The 20420-nt window shown below is 42.7% G+C and overlaps 1 protein-coding gene across 1 annotated transcript; it reads left to right on the plus strand.

Annotated features, from left to right (window-relative positions):
• Positions 1 to 3038: 3038 nt before the first annotated feature.
• TNFSF15 (tumor necrosis factor (ligand) superfamily, member 15) lies at positions 3039 to 19858 on the plus strand. Its single transcript, XM_011998483.1, has 4 exons — positions 3039 to 3368; positions 15669 to 15711; positions 16777 to 16824; positions 18288 to 19858. Exons 1-4 carry the CDS (start codon positions 3159 to 3161, stop codon positions 18740 to 18742), a joined length of 756 nt encoding a protein of 251 aa, XP_011853873.1. The 5' UTR covers positions 3039 to 3158; the 3' UTR covers positions 18743 to 19858.
• Positions 19859 to 20420: the final 562 nt, after the last annotated feature.

Here is a 20420-nt window from a genome sequence, read left to right on the forward strand (position 1 = left end):
TCGCCCTCACCCACTGCCTCAGCTGACCTGGCCACCTTGCTGCTCTGTAAATACACCATGTACACTGGCTTCAACGCCAGGCTGTCTTCCTCCTGACACATCCATGGCCTCCTCCACCCCATTCAAGTCACTCAAATATCTCCTCTCAATGACGTCTATTCTGAGAACTCTATTTTAAATTGCAATTAAGATCATTTTCTATCTTTTTTCTTTTTTTTCTAAACCACTTAAGGCTATCTAATATACTGTAAATTATTTGTTTTAATTACTGGTTATCTCCCCCCACCAGAATATAAGCTTCATGAAAGCAGGGGGTTTTGTCTGTTCTCTTCACTGCTTTATCTACAGTACCTAGAACACTATCTTGTACATACTCAAGTGCAGTAACTCATCATTTATCTGTAAGTGATTTACCTTTTGCCTTTGAATCCACTGAGATTCAAGAAGGAAACAAGAAATACCTCGTGACAGCCAAAATAGATCTCTGTGTTATCAAAGAGGATATACAGATGGCGAATCAGTATGTGAAAAGATGTTTAACATGATTAGCCATTAGGGGAATGCAAATTAAAACCACAGTGAGATATGACCACACCCTTATCAGAATGGCTAAAGCAAAATATAGTAAAGGCACCAAATGCTGGAGGGAGGATACAGAGAGGATGCTGGATCTTTCACACATTACTTGTGGGAAGTAAAATGATACAACCACTCTGGTTGTAGGTAACTGCCATACAGTTACCTACAAAATTAATTGTAGGTAACTGCCATATTTAAGCAACTGCTTAAATTTTATAGGTAACTGCCATGGTATGTTTTTATCATGGCAGTTAGTTTTACCATGGCAAATTAAATACGTGTTTACCAGACAGCCAACAATTTCACTTTGGGCATTTATACCAGAAAAAGTGAAAACATGTTCACACAAAATAATCTGTACACAAATATTTGCAACAGCATTATTCATAATAACTCAAAACTGGAAATAACCCAAAAGTCCTTCAGTGGGTGAATGGTTAAACAAACTGCTGTGTATCCATACCATAGAATGCTACTCAGTCATCAAAAGAAAGGTTAAGTTACAATAGCAAAGATTTAGGTTAATCTCAAAGATATTTCTTAATAGATTTGTTCAACCCGGAATGAGTAACCATGGGACCTGAAAATCATCCTTCACTAGAATTCTTTGAAAATACATTAGATGCTTATTTTAGTAGGTGGTAATGAGTCTGTTGCATAACAGTTAGGAGCAATAGTCATGGGAAAGGGATATGACTTAATACCTGCTCTCCCAGACCTGATGGGGAGACAGAAGAAATGGTCAAATATGGTCTAGTAGGACGTATTCAATGATAGGGAAGAAAGGGAAGCAATAGGAACATAGAATATGAGCATCTTACCCAATCTTGGAGGCAGGGAGATACAAGAATGGTTACAATTAAGATACAATTAAGGAACAGGAGCATAGAAAAGAAAGGTTAAGTTACAAGAGCAGAGATTTAGGTTAGTCTCAAAGACATTTTTTAATAGATTTGTTAAACCAAGAATGAGTAGCCATGGGACATGAAAATCATCCTTTGCTAGAATGAGCATAGGAGCATAGTGATATGAAGGAAGAGGACTGGACACTTCCATTTTGCAACAGTACAGCTAGTCAATAGTGTATCCAGGGAACTGCAGCTTGGGAAAGTAGTAAAAGTTGAGGCTGGACACTGGGGAGGGGTGGCAGTGAGCAGGGACCAAGCCATGAAAGGCCTTTCCAAGTAGCCTGAAGAGTCCAGGCTGTGATATAACCAGAAGTAGCAACTGGATGGAGGCTCTAGTCAAACTGGTTTCTACCATACATCACAGGCCATTCCTTAAACTTTCCTATTTCTAGAACCCATCTTTTCCCAGGGTCCTCTACTCTCCTCTGAGATCAACCCTCCCTGAGCTCTAAGGCCGAGTTCCAACACCACCTCTTTCTCCAGGAAGCCCCCTCAGCCCCCTCACTGCAGGGTATTACTCCCTCCTGGTTAAGAGGGTGCAGGTATTTATGAACATACATGATCCAGCAGCACCTACAGTGAAGTGTGATGGTGAAGAAGCCAGCAGCCAGCCTGCCTGAGTCCCCATTCTGGCTCTACCACTTGCCCTCTGTGCTTTATTTCCTTATGTGTAAAATGAGAATGATAGCTTTATTGTCACAAAAGTTATCTCAGGATAGAATAATTTTATTGATATATTTAACTTAGAGCAGTGTTTGGCACAAAGTAAGCACTTAATAAATATAACCTTTTATTACATGTTGTGGCCCCCACACCCAATTGCAGGCAAAGCACATCACATGATTAATTAACTTTAATCAGGGAGTAGCGGTTAATGTTCTACCCTCACAGACAGTCACCTCCATCTGTGACCTCGTACTCTGATTAAACAATGGTCAGTGCAGGCTGGAAATACACTTTCCTTTCATAGGCAGTCATGTGCTAGAGGTTACAACTCCAAGCCGTGATTTGAAACTAGGTCATCTTCCTAGCTCCTCTGTCTTCATCCTTGGATGACCTAGGACAAGTGCCTTCACCTTTTAGAACTTTGCTATTCCCACCTGTACACTGAGAATGAGTTTCTAGGAGGTTCAAAATGACAGAGGGCTAGGCAGCACTTCGCAAAGGGCTGATGCAAATGTGATTTCCGTTTCCCAACCTGCAAACCACACACCTCCCATCCCTCACTTTCACTTCCAGAAGCACACTCCCCAGACTGGCACAGCTGGTAAGCCTCCAGTGCAGGGAACAGGTATATTTTAATTGGCCCCACCCACTGACTTGATGAATTCTTTCTCTCCTCCTTCAGGGACTTTCCTAACTTCCTTCTGTAAACGAAGGAAGGAGCACATGATCATACTGTATATAAATATGCTTGGGAAAGCTTTCTTCTTCTCCTTCTTCTTTTTTTTTTTTTTTTTTTTTTTTTCCTTAAACCAAACTTGGTTTCTGTTGTAGGCGGTACATTCTCTAGCAGGGTAGGGCCACAGTGTGCTCTTGAAGAGGGGAGGGGAGAGGAAAAGGGAAGGAGGAGACTGAGTGATTAAGTCACCCACTGTGAGAGCTGGTCTTCTATTTAATGGGGGCTCTCTCTGCCCAGGAGTCAGAGGTGCCTCCAGGAGCAGCAAGAGCATGGCCGAGGATCTGGGACTGAGCTTTGGGGAGACAGCCAGTGTGGAAATGCTGCCAGAGCACGGCAGCTGCAGGCCCAAGGCCAGGAGCAGCAGCGCATGCTGGGCTCTCACCTGCTGCCTGGTGTCGCTCCCCTTCCTTGCAGGGCTCACCACCTACCTGCTTGTCAGCCAGCTCCGGGCCCAAGGAGAGGCCTGTGTGCAGCTCCAGGTAAGCCACATGCCACTCTGACCTTGGGGGAGATCAGTGGACTCTCTGCAGGGAGCGGCCACTATTTCAGCTCTGGACAGAGAACAGAGTTTCTTGGTGTATCACATTTCTTGTTTCTACATGCAGAGGAAATGTAGAGTGGGAGGGGTGGAGAGGTTCAATTTGGTGTTTATTCTCAGTATTTCTAGGGAATGAATAGTCCCTTCTTTTAATACGGGAATAACCTTAAGCCTCATATTTGTTAGATAATGATAATCATAGTATACTGGTAATTTGGGAACTTTTTTTATTTAAGAAAAAAACTTTTAAAATTACATAACTAACACATGGTCATTGAAAAAAAGTTGGAAAATACATATAAGGAGAGGAAGAAAGTTATCATTACCCATAATTCTTATAACTGACCACTGTTAACAGTTTGGGATATAGAATTCTGTACAGAATTCTATGTAAGATGTAAAATGGAATTTTTTTAATGAGATAGATTATTCTGAGTCTCCTAATATATTATGATTTTATTTATATGCTAATGAATTCACAACAGCATGATGCTATAGATACACATTCCTATATGCGGCTGCTATAATTTCTTACCCACTCTTTTTCTTGGGTTTAGAACTTTTTCCCTTTTTAGAGCTTAAGAAAGAACCTCCTTCCTTATTATCTATCTCTAAGGTCTTGCTGGGGCCTGGGAGAAGCCTAGTCAGAAAAAGAATATACGGTCTAGGGAGAACAATGGTAGGGGCAGGGATAGGTGTCAAGAAGAAAGCATAATTCTTGGCTAGGAACATCAAAGATGTACCTCAAAACCTAAGGAATGTGTCTTTCCATTAATATCCTTTTTAAAAATGCCCCTTCATAATCTATGATGGCTGATTTCATTTCACTTCAAAGTATTAAATTGCAAAGGGAAAAAAATTGGGTTTTCAATGGATGTAACTGGAAACCTCGTCTCTAAGCAATCCTGGCCAGCTTCAAAGCATAGACACCATGAGTAAGCCATGGAAAATCTGTAATTCTCGCTGCCCCATCAGGGTCAACAAACAGACTGTGATTCAGGCAGCAGCGTTCATAGCCAGATGCCATTGCTTGTAAAATGTAGAAATATACAGACAACCCGGAAATGCTGTTTATGATAAAGGAGAACCGCAGGTCATGGGAAGTCAGACTTTGACCCCTTGACCACCAAGGGGCCAGTTTCTGCTAGAAGTCAAGCTGCAGCACCCAGTTGGTGCTCTGGGACTCTGTCCCTCTTTAGCCAGGAGGAGACAGTTGTCCTTGAATGAGACACTGAGTGGCCTCCAGAAACCTGCACTGGATCTGAAGGAAGCCCAGAGGCATGACAGGTTCCCATCACCACCAAGATGATGTCTGAGAGCCCTTGGTCAGCAGAAGGCAAGGAATACTTTTGTCTATCTAGAAAACCAGCAAGCAGAACGTCACAGTCCAAGGAGGATCCATGACTTGCCCAGCCAGAAGGTGAGATGAAGACATGTGCTGTTACAAGACAGGAAGCTCAGTGAAGAAAGCCACGGGGTCTTTTTTACTCACTGCTACCCTGCCAGATCTATCACTGTGCCTGTCCAATTGCAGATGCTCAAGAAATGAATAAGGCTGACACCATCCATTCCATTATCATTAAACTCATCTTCCTGGAGAGCAGATGTGTGGGGATGATTGCAGCTCTGGGTTGCCCAGGCTCTGTAACTTTTTAGTGTGTCAGAAGAAAAGGAGAGGGAAATGGTGGTGAGGCTGGGCTCATGTAGCAATCAGGGTCCTGAAAAGAAACAGCTGGCTCACTCAAGAAAGTGTGTTTATAGAAGAATATTTAAAGAGTTTGAAGGGGTTTAAAGAAGGACCTCTTTGCTGAGATGCAGACAGATTGAAGGGAACTGAAAGGGCTGGAGCATCCAGGACTAGCAACAGTGGGAAACCAGCGACCATGCCTTGGTGCGAAGGGCACATGGAGGGAGAAGTGTTAGAGAAACCCAGAGAGAACTAAAGCCTAGCAGAGGGCCTGCCTGGAAGACCTAAGGGTTCTGGAGAGAAAGGCAGTCACTGCCAAAACAGCAGCGAGAGCGCAGAAGGAAGGAGGGAATGCTGACTGCTCCCCCATCCCCCACCCTGCCTCCAATCCAATCCCATTGACCAGGCTCAGCAGGAAGCCAGGGCTCAAAGGTCCAGGGGCAGCTGAGCCAGGAGTCAGCTTCACAGGACAGAGCAGGGCCCGGGAAGGACTGAGAGGGGATCTGGAGGGACTGATGGAGACGAAATGGTTCAGAGGAGATGGGAAAAGACTGGATTCAAGGAGGGAAAACCAAGGCACTAAGGAGAGCTTGGGTAAACATACAGTGAAATATGGCTCACTTCCGGCTATGAAAATAGGCATGTGGCTTCATTTCTTTGAGCCTTTTTCCTTTTCTCCAAAGGGGGTATTAATATCAATACTCTGACAGCACCAATAAGGCATGTGCAGGAGGAGCATTGTGTATGTTGGAAATGTGGGGAGAGCTACATGCACATAGTGGCTGTGATGTGATCATCACTCTACCCCAGGCACCAGGCAACTACTGAGAAAATTTGATGTTCGCCTCAGGAAGTAGGCTATTTCAACAGAGAGGCACTATGGAATTCCAGATGTTCTCCTGGCCCAGTCACAGGGATAGGGGTGGTTCAGGAAAAGCTTTCTGGAGGAGGGAAGGAAGGCACCTGGGCTAGATGCTGTGGCTGAGGTCCAGATCACAGACCCCATTATGGATAAAAACAAGTCAGATGATCGCAGGTCTTTGGAGATAACAAGGCCTTTGAAGGTCAGCTAGCCTAAAGCACCTAATTTTGCAGATAGGGACACTGAGGCCCAGGGGACTGAAGAGATTTGCCCAAGTCCGTACCTCTAGTCGGTGACAGAGCCATGATTTGAAACTGGACCATCTGACCTCCTTCCCTGTGCATTCAGGCAGCCATGTTTGTGCTGTTCCAAGTGTCAGGTGGCCACACTATGGATCAAAGGAAGAAGGAGATCAGTAAAACCATGGAGAAAACTATTACTACAACTATACCAGTTACTGAGCCTCACCCCTCTCCCAGTGAGGAACTTCACACGGCAAATCTTATGTCACCCGTAGAGTCACCCATCGAGAACTCCTGGCCCAGCAGAGAGTGAGGCTACCTGTGTTTTTCCAAAGAGAGAATTAAGAATCAGAGAGCTAGCACAGCATGCTTATGTTACAGAAATACAATTAAAAACAAAATCTGGCCAGGCACAGTGGCTCACGCCTGTAATCCCAGCGCTTTGGGAGGCCGAGGCAGGTGGATCATGAGGTCAGGAGATCGAGACCATCCTGGCTAACATGGTGAAACCCTGTCTCTACCAAAAATACAAAAATTAGCCGGGCGTGGTGGCAGGTGCCCGTAGTCCCAGCTACTCAGGAGGCTGAGACAGGAGAATCACTTGAACCCGGGAAGTGGAGGTTGCAGTGAGCTGAGATCGCACCAGTGCACTCCAGCCTGGGTGACAGAGCAAGACTCCGTCTCAAAAACAAAAACAAAAACAAAAACAAATTCTTCTCCCAACCTAGAAATCCTGTCCACAAAGGTAGTGGAGAAAGAAAACAGTTTTATTGTTGAATAAGCATTAAACCAGAATGTGATGCACATCACAGGCAATCTACCAAGAGATGGCAAAGACAGATATTTTACCCTCTTATGCAGCCAAGCAAATACAACCCATTACACACAAGTTAACTGGAAAAAAAAAAGTGCATAACAGTATATATAATATGGTACACTCATTTAATGAAAATATTTACTGATATGAACATGTTTGTAAACACATATTATATCTCAGGAAGAGCACAAAAGAAATTGGTAATTCTGCCAGCATCCAGGTAGAAAACTGGGCGGCTTGTCAACAAGGGAAGGAGGGAGTCTTTTATAAACCTAGCCTCTTTCATACAAAATGTGTACGCTACCTATACAAAAAAAGTATAGAAATAATAAAACCTGTTAGGACCTTTAGATTTCTGCAGAATATTAGGCAAATGTATCTTGGAAGAGTTGAGGGTTGAAAGGTAAAACCCAGTTTGAATTCTGGCCTAGACACTTCTTAACCATGTTACTTTTAACCCTTTCGGGCCTCAGCTTCTTTATGTGTGAAATGGGGATAATTACAAATAAAGTATTTGCAGTGCCTGTCATGGAGTGAGGGATTAGTAAATGTTAACAATTATTTTTATTAGGATCAGGGAATTTCCCTGCTCAGGGAAATTACGTCATAGAGGACAACTTCTTCACCTGCCCTGGAATTTGCCGTCGCCTGGCCAGAGAGTAGGTGTTGATGCTAGAGGGATTCTTGGTCCATGTTTATGAGCTGTCTCTCTGTTCCATTCCCCACCCAGGTCTTGCCTCCCAACCCCCACTAATTTCTCAATCCATTCTTTACCTGGCTGCACTTGACAGCCCTGTAGGCTGGGTATTCTTTGGGCCCTACAGTATCTTCCACTGCCCTCAGATTGGGTCCACAGGCCCTACTCTGGCCCAGGTCCCCTGAGACCAGGCTTCCATCCTCTCTGGACACAGTTCTGGCACATGGAGTCTGTGCAGGCAAAGCAGAATGCACCAAGGTGATTCAGCCCAAGCCCAGCAGTGGCACTCAGTACCACACAATGAATCCTCAGGGATGCCATAGGAGGCATTCCTGCCCAGCATTTAACCACTGCCCAACCTTTTCAGTCCTTCCCTTTTCAGTCCCACTTCTAGCATCATCTGCACACTCTCCCCACATTCTCCTTGGTTTCCTGCAACCTCACTTCCACACCTTCCTGAAAATCTCTACAATGCTCATGACTTTTATTCCCTGAACCATTCTTCCCTCCTGAGGCCTCCTGGTCTCCAATCAGACCAATAGGGTCCTGTAGTGATGGCTTGGGCTTCAGAGTCACACAGACTTGAGGAAAAGCCGTGGCTCCACCACATCACAGCTGCGACCTCTTAATAACTTATTATATAGCAGAAACCACGCTAAATTTTTTCATATTAAAGGTTTTGAGACAAGTACATGAGATCACACCTATAAAGCATCTAGCATGGTATCTGGTAGGTAAACATGTGCAGTACTTGTTTGCTATCAATACTGCATGCATCATCTCAGTTAACAATGGAAATCGCACAATGAGGAAACTACTATTATTATCCACATTTTAGAGATGATAAAGCTGAGGTTTAGAAAGGCTAAACAATGTGCCCAGCGACACAGTTAAAGAATGTGACACTAAGATTTAAATCCACTCTATATATTTATCCTAATCACCATGTTGTCTGCCTCTGGGAATAAGTCCAACCAAGTATTCACCTCCTGGAATAGGCAGGAGGGTTTAACTATGAAAAGCGCCTACCCCATAGTAAGTGCTCAATAAATGCCAGTCCTCTTCCTCCCCTGCGGGCACCTAACTGTACCTGGCACACAGAAAGCACTAAGTGTTTTCTGGATGGAGGGAGGGTTGGAAGGGCAGGCAAGGTACTAGATCTCCCTGGGACATAGACTCGCTGTCTATAAAATGAGGAGATTAATACACTTTCTATATAGCACTAGGGTGAGAATTCTGCAAAATGTCCAGAAAGCTGCTGTCATAGAGTAGATGCTCAGCAGACATGATTCCCTCCCCCATCCCCACTCCACCTGGGGTGAGCCCACTTATCTCACTCAAGTTATTTCCTCTTTCGGAAGGATGATGGATCATGATAATCTCTTTCAGTCTTGTCTAGAGAAAACAAACAGGTAGTTGAGATAAAAGTACTTTATAAATTGCAGACCTCTTATCGCTCGATGAAGATTCCCCTGCTGTAACCTCAGGAAGCATCAGCATACCTGGAAGATATTCACTCCAAAGATCAGGTTGTGGGCAAAAGGAAGGGAAACCAGAAGTAGTAAAGGTGCACTGAGGAAGCGCAGAGGCAGGAAGGGCGAGCAAGCCTGGCTGTGAATCTCGGACATCCGGGCAGCTTGCAGCTGGTAACGGCAGAATCCATTCAACGTGAACATATTGCAGCTGGTAATGGCAGACATATTGAATATTGAACGTGAACATATTGCAGCTGGTAACGGCAGAATCCATTTAAAGTGAACATATTGCTGAGTGCCAGGGCGGCTTGGAGAGCTCCTGCATCCCCACCCAATGGAGCACACACTGCAGACCACACACTGGCTACAAGAGGTCATCTCCCAGCCTGACCCCTCCTTGTAGCTGACAGCAGCAACAAGCGGGGGATGTGAAGTGGGTAGGGCATAAATTCCATTCCCTCAACCCATTTGCGTTCTGAAAGGGCAGAAGTTCAAAAGCCTGAGGAAGCCTACCGAGTGTCTGTCCTTGGTGAAAAGCAGATGCCTCCCAGAGCTCCTAAAGCATCCAAATCTACTCCTTGTGATAAAGAGATACAAGGGTGACTTCTTGTACAACTGAAGTCATAAGACCAAAAGGAGGATGTGCAGAACCAACAATACAGCCTACAATCACACACTGAGCCCAAAGAAAGAAGGAAAATCAACCTTATGTATGTGGCCTTTCTGAGCCATCACAATAGACCTGGGAGGAAAGAATTATCGTCTGCTTTTATTGATGAGGAAACAGTTCCATTGAGGTCAAGTGACATGTCAAAATCAGAGCACCAGGAAATAATGGAGCTGGAATTTCCAAATTTGCTCAGCTGTAAACACCAGCATCGTTGCTTTGCACTGTGCTGAACATTGCACATAAAGCCCTATCCAGGGCACCTTGGAGGATGATGAAATGAAATGACCTCAGAATAAAACATTTCCAGGTTGGCATTATCTTTGTGCAAGTATAAACAGGGAGAAGCAAAAGGAAGAGGCAAAGAGGCAAACTTCTGCATATTTCTCCTGGAAGTGCTGGGAGGATGTTTTGGGTCATAAAACATTTATGCCTTTGCAATTACAGCATTTACGACAGCAAGAGATGAATATCTCTCCCTGTTTGTGAATAGAGATAGAGAGTGACTATAGTACCTGAGAGGAAAGGCTACGTGGATCATTAGTTAAAATACACTTAGGGGATTTTTCTGGGGAAATGCCAGGAAATCTCAAAGACTATCTTGCTTCAGGCTTGTTCATCTATTGTACATTCAGCTAATGTTTATGAAGCTCCTAATATGTGCCAGGGTCTGTATTTGTTCTAAAGGTTCAGATCCCAAGCCCTCCATGCACTCTTTGACCTCGGACAGTTGCTTGACCTCTTTTCATGCCATTCTAAGCCACGAAAAGGTGACGCTGACCCCTCCTTTAAAAGTAACTGGAGTATTAGATGAGGCAGACACATAAATGCCCAATACAGGACCTGGCACCTGGGAAGCATTCAACTAAACTTCAATCTCCTCTTTCTGCTTTCTTCTACTCAATTTAAATAATTAAAGTAATTCCAAAAATACCTATAGTAACAGACCGTGGTTAGTTGGAGTCAGGGATTACCAGTCGACATACCAAAAAAAAAAGCAAATGAGAGGAAAAGTTCCCTGACCTACAAGAACTAAGGAGGGTAGACGAAGGGAAGTACCAGCTGTTTTTTGCTGGGCCTAACATATGCTGGTGGGAGCAAGCATCCCATCTCCCTCTGAGATGCATGTCCATGGCCATACACATTTGCTTTTTCTGACTCTGGCTCCTGGCTAAGCCTTGCCACTTACAACAAATCTTTCTAGAGCCACAGCTGTGCTCCACACAGAGCATGATGAAGACCTTTAGAGGCCCTAGTACTAAACATTTTTAATAGGAACATTTTTGATAGGAACAAAAAGTTGTCTTTCCTAGATTTTTGGATTGTAAAACTCTGGCTGAAGTCACTGCATCCTCACCCCCTCTCTGACTCTCTTTGTCTGCCTCTGTCTTCCTGATGCCTGACAATCTGTGCATTTTGCCAGTTGGATAATCTGGCAAAAGTGCCAGGCACTGTCTGAGGCACTAGGAATACAGGTCCCCACATGTAGGCAGATTGAATTTTCACAGTGAGAAAAGTCATAAGCACACACATAAATAATAAAATTGGATCCTGGATCTCAGCCAGTGGTTTGAGAATATATGTATAGAGGAATAATCTTCACTATCAGACACTATGTCAATTCAATTGGAGGCTAATGTTGCCATGACCAGCACCTCTCAGGAGCCAACATCTCTTTGGTGCCCCCAGAAAAATGAGAAGTGATGGAGATGAGTCAGGGCTGGAACACAGAAGACATTGCATTGGCCTGGTGTTCCCAGGAACCAGCCTGAGAGCAGGCATTGGGACAACTGTAGTGCATAAACCTTTTCCCAAATAAGCTATTATTCCATCCTGTCAAATTTCTTCCTCATTCATTACTGCTTCCTTTCACAATAATTTTCCTCCTGTGATAGACAGAGTTGTTACTAAGAGAAGCAGCAACGGAAGGTTTAGATGTTGTTCTTGGAGAAAGAGTTTCAAATGACGTCCTTCTTGTGGACTCTTGGAATGTTGTAGTCTTCAACATCTGCCAACAGGCTCAGTCACCACCTCCAGATGTTTAGTGACACACTGGACCATGTTTGTCTATCCATATATGAAAATAAAATGTGTGCCCAAGTTATAGAAGTCCAGCAGAGCAAACAGGGAAATGTGTCCACAGCTCAGATACATGCTAATGACAATGGGATTCTGAGTCAAGAAGGAATGTTGTAAACTCTTAGCTGAGTGTCATCTTAGCCAAAGACAAGCAGGATATTCAAAATTTCTCAGCAGAGAATTAAATAAATCAAAAGAAGGCCAACCAGGGCAGGTACCTTTCCTACACCAGCGGATGCAATCAAGATCTCTCTGATTCTCTTTGAGAACTCCACCTTCAGTTTTCTGCCTTGTCAAAGGATCAATTCCTTCAGCTCTGTCAATATCAAGGAAGACAATAGGCTACAGAATAAGTTCATTTCTGGGCTGCTTCTCCACTCCCTCAAGACCATCCAAGTTATTGATTCTGGATAAGTGATCACAGCAATTGGGCTTAGGTTTTCAAAGACTGCCGTACTCATGACCCTGTGCTAAATGCACATAATGTATTCAATTCCCAGCAGAAAGTCTTGATGTTTTCCAACTACCCCCATGTCCTGCTGAGCCTCCTTACATGTCGTATCCATACATATGACACCACGTCACAGATGCAGGGTATTGAGGCATTTGCTATTGTGCAAGCTGTTGGCCTTGTCTGGAATGGTCATTACCTCTTTTATCATCTGGCTAATACCTGCAAGACCTGCAAGACTCTGTTCAGGGGCAATTTCTTCTGATTCTCCCATTTCTGGGCCAGGTCTTTGTGTCCCAGAGTCTTTATTGAATGAATACTCATTCAATAAAGTAACTACACTTACTCTGTTTCTTCAGATACCTTGAATCAATTCACAGTGGTTGCCTCTCATGGCTTGGAACACAGAGGGCTTAGAGAGAAGTAAATAATGGATGGCAATACTGGGATGATAAGTTAGGACTTTGAATGCCAAGACAAAATGAGATTGGACTGGGTCTGAAGGGCCATGAGGAGTCATTGAAGGTTTATGAGCAGCATAGTATCTAGACAAAGTGATGCTTTAGAAAAAGCCCTCTGAAGGCTGGCCAGGAAATAGATCAAGGAAAAGGAGAAAACAGAAGTACAAAGACCCTGCCAGGGGCTGATGAAAGAATCCAGAAGAGCAGCAAGCCAAGGCCTGGAATTGAAACCCCATGAGAAACACAGCAAAATAGAAGTGACAGCCCTTGGTTTTGTGGAAGAAGAAAAAAAGAAAATTTCAGGACTGGTAATTGAGAGAAAGCAGTAATGGTGGCTTTAACAGAATTGAGAAGTGGATGGAAAGGGGCTGGAGAGACCATAAAGTCAGTTAGTCATTCAAAGACAAGATTTCTGCCCTCAAGGGGCTTCTAGTAGAGGTTAGGTAGCATGACCTGGGAGTGAAAAAAGGCTGCATGTCCCAGCTCTAACAAGATCACTGATATCGCAGACCTGCTCATAGACCTAGGCTCAGCAATGACACAATTAAATCCACATGATTACACAGGCAGATAGCAAGACATCCAAACATATGATGCCACACCACAAACACGTGCACAGATGCTAAAACACGTCAATATAGTCTCCCCACTGATGGAGCTGTATTCTCTCACACTCACACAGACACACAGTTCCTCATTCATGAGACAGTCCTCCCTCAGCATCCACGGGGATTGATTTCAGGACCCCAATGGATATCAAAATGTACAGATGCTCAAGTCCTTGATATAAAATGCATAGTATTTGCACATAACCTAGTCACATCCTCCTATGTACTTTAAATCATCTGTAGACTAATTATGATACCTAATACAGTGTAAATGCTATATAAATGGTTGCTATGCTATATTGTTTGTTATTTGCATTATTTTTCATGGCTGTAATTTTTTTCAAATATTTTTGATCCACAGTTGGTTGAATCTGCAGATATGGAAATCATAGAACCTGATTATACACTCACGATACACACATTTTGAGACGTAAAATAGATCAAGTGTTCATATAATAAGAGGATCACTCTGTTAGTGGAGATTATGTAGCAACAAAAACCAAATCAGAAGATTGGGTTGAGTCGAAATCATATTAGAGAAGGCTTTTTTTAATATCATAAATTTTGCTTTATTTTTATTTTTATTGATACATAATATTTTATATATGTGTGGGGTACATGTGATTTTTTTTACATATGTAAAATGTGTAATGATCAAGTCAGGGTATTGAGGGGTATCCATCACTTTGAGTATTTATCATTTCTATGTGTTGGGAACATTTCAAGTTTTCTCTTCTAGCTACTTTGAAATGTACAGTGTAATATATAGTTGCTAACTATTGTCACCATACTCTGCTATCAAACATTAGAACTTAAACTTTCTATCAAACTGTACATTCGTACCCATTGTCTAACCTCACTTCATCCCCGTCTTCTCCCACTCACCCACCCTTCCCAGCCCCTATTGTCTGTCATTCGACTCTTTACCCCCATGAGACCAACTCTTTTAGCTCCCACATATCAATGAGAACATGCAAAGTGTGTCTTTCTATGTCTGGTTTATTTCACTTAACATAATGACCTCCAGTTCTATCCATGTTGCTGCAAATAAGATGATTTCATTTTTTATGCCAAATGGTATTCCATTGTTTATATGTACCACATTTTCTTTATCCTTACATCTATATCTTGATAGAGATGTGTATCAGATTGATTCCATATCTCTACTATTGTGAATAGTCCTGCAATAAGCATGTGAGTGCAAGTATCCCTTTGATATATTCATTCCTTTTCTTTTGAATACATACCCAGTAGTGAGATTGCTAGATTGTATGGTAGTTCTATTTTTAGTTTTTTTGAGAAATTCCATACTATTTTCCATAGTGGCTATACTAATTTATATTCCCATCAACCATGTATAATAGTCCAATGCATGATATTATTTCTAAGCTAAGAGCATACTTTTGCTATTAAGCTTTATGCTCAGGTATGTGAGTGGTGGTTCCTTCATTATCCATGCATTCTTTGCACCGACTCATAGATTTTCTGATTTGCTCTTCACCTCAATCCTATGAGTAATTTAAGGCTAAGTGTGTTATTATTCCCACCTTAGAAATAAAGACACCAAAGCTCAGAGAGGAAAAGTCTTGCTCAAGGTCATATTGTTAATAAATGATAGAACAAGGATTTAAATTCAGATCTGCCTGTCTCCAAGGCATTTACTCTTCCACCATCATGTGGTATCTGAAATAGCTCACAAACTAGGGTAGCAGTCATTTAAAAAGTCTTTATGTATTGCATAGAAACAAGGAAGAATTGTTGAGGCTGATGAAAAGAATATAGTCATTATTTCCTTTTCTGTATCATTTTTAAGAAGAGTCCCAGTTTTTAAATTATGGTAGAGAAAAGAAAACAAAGCAAGTGCCATTATTTGTTCAAATAACAAAAGCATAGACAAGGTGCTGAGTTCCCCTAGAATAGAACAGGAAAAGCTCTCAAAAAAAGAACCTTAAAGTTGAGCTTCAAGACAAGCCTAAAAGAGAGGAAGGTCATTAGAAGTGTCAGGGGAGGAAAGTGGACAGCAGAGAGGCAAGATTCCCATCAACAAAAATATTTTCATTCTCATTTCCCTCATCACAGAGTACCCAGGCTGGGTAGCAGAAGCTTTGTAATCATACCTGTGCTATGGGCTGCTGTGTGAGTGTTGGGATCAAAAGGACCACAGTTGGTCTAAACTATGCTTTCTTTCCCAATAGGATCTAAAAGGACAGGAGTTTGCACCTTCACATCAGCAAGTTTGTAAGTATGCTCATCTTCAGTGCCTTTCCTTGTGGGGAACAAGAACATTTCTAGTGGTTCTATACGTAGGAAGTTCAGAGATGAGTCTTTAAGTATAAGTTGCTAAGCTGAGGGATGCAAATCCAGAGGAGAAGTGAGGCTCCGCTGCAGCCACGAAGAAGGCAAAATGGCACCATGGCCAAGTGCGTGGACTGTGGAGCTGATGGCCTGAACTCAAACCCCAACTCTGGAAGCTACTAGCAGTGTGACTTTGGGAAAATAATTTCACCTGTCTCTGCCTGCATTTACTCACCTGTAAAAATGGTTATGCTAGATCCTACTCAACAGGGTTAATGTGAATTAAATCAGATAATTCCTATAAAGGGGTTAGAACAATGTCTAGCACATCAAAAGTATGTAATCGATTGCTTTTTATCATCAGCAATACCATATTTATAACTGCAATTAGACCATGCCTAATCCAACATAATAGTTTCTGATAACCAAAGGGAAATTCTAAGGTCTTCTCCAGAACTAATAGGCAAACAGAGGCCCAGAGAGGGAAAAGGATCCACCAAGGTCATATAGCTAAAGAATAGTTCCCATCCACTCCTCGTCCCATTTCTTTTGGGTCATCTATTCAGTGAATATAGTTAAAGGGACCATGGAAGAAGGCAAAAAGCCAGTTCACTCCCATGAAGGAAGTTTGAGGGAAGGAGCAGTGGGTTGTGCTTTATTGAGCATTGGCCATGTGCAAAGTTCATGCTAAGCACCTCCATCTATACTGTGCCCATCTTAGATGAGATAAGAAAACAGCATCTCAGGCAGGCTAGATAAACTTGCCCAAACCCATGGGGCCAAGATTCATTTGTGTTCAAGACTCTTTCTTCTGAGTCTTCCTGTTCTTGTTGGTGCTTGCTGCAGGTGCCACATTCCAATCCAAAATCCTGCAAGGAGTGGCACTGGACCAAGCCGGAAGAGATCAAGGTTTCTCTCCTATCATAGGCACCGTGCAACTCACAAAGGGCCATCTTCATTTCAGTCACCCTTTGTCTCATATGAAGCACATTTCTCCTTTTCTTACAGATGCACCTCTTAGAGCAGATGGAGATAAGCCAAGGGCACACCTGACAGGTAAGCCTCCCTGCTGTGTTTTACGGGAGACCATGGGCCAGAATCCTGAGATTTCTTTCAGCAGTTTAGCAAAATTCATTCTAGGGGCTTAAATTGAAAACTACATTCCTTGGTAAGAGACTCCTCCCCTCAATATTCCAGTGTGTGTGTGTGTGTGTGTGTGTGTGTATATATATACATATGTGTGTGTGTACACACACACACACGTTTTCTTTATCCACTCATCTGTTGATGAACACTTAGGTTGATTCCATATTTTTACTATTGTGAGTAGTGCTGCAATAAGCATGTGAGTGCAGGTGTCTCAGTGGAGGGTTTTTTGGATGTCTTCTTCCCTGTGGGTGGTCCAAAGGCCCATATCTCTTGGACATTTTCTTTCAGATTCTATCAGCCCTCTTTCTTTCTCTCCTGTCTCTCTCTCTCATTTATACACTGAGTCATTCAGAAATGGCTTCTCTCCAACTCAGAGCTGCAAGTAATTCTGGATCTGGTCACAGACAAAAAGTCCCCAGAGTTGCCAATTTATCTAGTTCATCTGTGCCCTATTCAAGATGATGTAACTAAACATTTACCTTCAGGGAGGTGTTTCCAAAGAATTTTCATCAGTGTATGGAAATCAAGAGAAATTCCATACTATCACCAGTTGGCCAACTTTCCAAGTCTAGTGTAGAAATCCCATGCACCTCATACCTAGAGTTCCTATACCTCTGAGACTCCAGAGGAAAGAGCAAGACAGTACAGAAGGATATGTTAGAATCCATTGAAAACCTAGAAGGTTAAAAAGGAAGCATACCCTCCTGACCTATAAGAAAATTTGCAATCTGCAGGGGGATATCCTTGTGGCCCAAGACATTGGTGTTATCATTTGACTAAGAGGAAATTATTTGTGGTGAGCTCTGAGTGAGGATTAGGACCAGGGAGATGCCAAGTTTCTATCACTTACCTCATGCCTGTAAGACAAGTGTTTTGTTCCAATTGATGAATGGGGATAAAACAGTTCAGTCAATTACTCACAGGGCAAAGAATGGGAATTTGAAAGGTCTGGTGCCTGGCCTTGTCATAGGTAAACAAGAGAGGCATTCATTAGTTTTATTGGAGTCATTTGGGAAAGGATAATTCTTGCAGCAAGCCATTTTCCTAAACACAGAAGAATAGGGGGATTCCTTAACTTTCACTGTTCTCCAGGATCATAGGTCTCGGGTAAAATTAAAAATTTTCAGGTCAGACCACTCAGTCTCAGAAAGGCAAAGTAATTTGCCCCAGGTCACTAGTCCAAGATACTATTCTCTTTGAACAAATGTGTTTGTCCAGTCACATATTCTTCATTCGTTCCTCCCCAAAGCAGTTTTTAGCTGTTAGGTTTATTCGATCACTTTAGTCTTTTTTGAAAATGATGAGACCCTTTTTTAGCAAAGTCTACAGTTTCCAAATGAGCAAATTAATCCTCTCTCTTGTCTTTGCAGTTGTGAGACAAACTCCCACACAGCACTTAAAAAATCAGTTCCCAGCTCTGCACTGGGAACATGAACTAGGCCTGGCCTTCACCAAGAACCGAATGAACTATACCAACAAATTCCTGCTGATCCCAGAGTCGGGAGACTACTTCGTTTACTCCCAGGTCACATTCCGTGGGATGACCTCTGAGTGCAGTGAAATCAGACAAGCAGGCCGACCAAACAAGCCAGACTCCATCACTGTGGTCATCACCAAGGTAACAGACAGCTACCCTGAGCCAACCCAGCTCCTCATGGGGACCAAGTCTGTGTGTGAAGTAGGCAGTAACTGGTTCCAGCCCATCTACCTCGGAGCCATGTTCTCCTTGCAAGAAGGGGACAAGCTCATGGTGAACGTCAGTGACATCTCTTTGGTGGATTACACAAAAGAAGATAAAACCTTCTTTGGAGCCTTCTTACTATAGGAGGAGAGCAAATATCATTATGTGAAGTCCTCTGCCACCGAGTTCCTAATTTTCTTCGTTCAAATGTAATTACAACCAGGGGTTTTCTTGGGGCCGGGAGTAGGGGGCATTCCGCAGGAACAATGGTTTAGCTATGAAATTTGGGGCCCAAAATTTCACACTTCATGTGCCTTACTGATGAAAGTACTAACTGGAAAAAGGCTGAAGAGAGCAAATATATTATTATGGTGGGTTGGAGGATTGGTGAGTTTCTAAATATTAAGACACTGATCACTAAACGAATGGATGATCTACTCAGGTCAGGATTGAAAGAGAAATATTTCAACACCTTCCTGCTACACAATGGTCACCAGTGGTCCAGTTATTGTTCAATTTGATCATAAATTTGCTTCAATTCAGGAGCTTTGAAGGAAGTCCAAGGAAAGCTCTAGAAAACAGTATAAACCTTCAGAGGCAAAATCCTTCACCAATTTTTCCGCATACTTTCATGCCTTGCCTAAAAAAATTAACAGAGAGTTGGTATGTCTCATGAATGCTCTCACAGAAGGAGTTGGTTTTCATGTCATCTACAGCATATGAGAAAAGCTACCTTTCTTTTGATTATATACACAGATATCAAAATAAGCAAGGATGAGTTTTACATGTATATCAAAAATACAACAGTTGCTTGTATTCAGCAGAGTTTTCTTGACCACCTATTATGTTCTGGGTGCTACCTTAACCCAGAAGACACTATGAAAAACAAGACAGACTTCACTCAAAACTTACATGAACACCACTAGATGCTTCCTGATCAAATATCAGTCAGCATACCCTAAAGAATAACTCCAAGTTTTGGCCAGGCATGGTGGCTCACGCCTGTAATCCCAACACTTTGGGAGGCCGAGGTGGGTGGGTCATCTAAGGCTAGGAGTTTGAGACCAGCCTGACCAACATGGAGAAACCTTGTCTCTACTAAAAATACAAAATTAGCCAGGCGTGGTAGCACATGCCTGTAATTCCAGCTACTCAGAAGGCAGAGACAGGAGAATTGTTTGAACTGGGGAGGCAGAGGTTATGGTGAGCCCAGATCGCACCATTGCACTCCAACCTGGGTAACAAGAGCAAAACTCTTTCTAAAAAATAAAAAGTAAAATAATAACTCCAAGTCTTTAGAAAATATCATCTGAAACTGTTACATCAGATTTGTGGCACTCTCCTGACTGTGGAAGATAGCCAACTGACTGTGGATAGCCAGCTGATTAGTTCCCTGAAGAAACCTGAAGGCAGACACCTAGTTAACTAGATCAACTACATACTGCCAACTCATTGGATGCTGGGAGACAATGGACTTATTCCCTGGGGGAGAAGAAAAAAGAAGTCAATCACAAAATCTGAAGAAGTTAACCTAGATCTTTGAGGTTTGATTTGCAACTTTATATACAGAGTATTATGTGGGTATTTTTCCTTTAAAATATTCAAAGGGATTTACATATGGGATTAGCCAATGAGCCTAGCCAAGACCTTCCCTGGAGGAGAGGCTGGACATTGCGGAGGTCCCTTCTGTGTTTCAGTGGGTTCATATCCTCTAGTCTGTATGAGTTTCCTATGCTAATACGTCAAGGGCAGGAGAGGCAGCTCTGTTCTCTTAGCCTTTGTTGACTTGCCTGTAAAGCAGGAATCCGCCCATTTGTTTCCA

This window comes from Mandrillus leucophaeus, unplaced genomic scaffold, assembly GCF_000951045.1.
Source record: "Mandrillus leucophaeus isolate KB7577 unplaced genomic scaffold, Mleu.le_1.0 Scaffold572, whole genome shotgun sequence".
NCBI lineage: Eukaryota > Metazoa > Chordata > Mammalia > Primates > Cercopithecidae > Mandrillus > Mandrillus leucophaeus.

Coding starts and splice junctions, on each gene's coding strand:
- TNFSF15 (XM_011998483.1), top strand. CDS start 3,159: ATGGCCGAGGATCTGGGACTGAGCTTTGGGGAGACAGCCAGTGTGGAA. Junction 3,369..15,668: donor AGGCCTGTGTGCAGCTCCAG/GTAAGCCACATG, acceptor CTTTCCCAATAG/GATCTAAAAGGACAGGAGTT. Junction 16,825..18,287: donor GCCAAGGGCACACCTGACAG/GTAAGCCTCCCT, acceptor TTGTCTTTGCAG/TTGTGAGACAAACTCCCACA.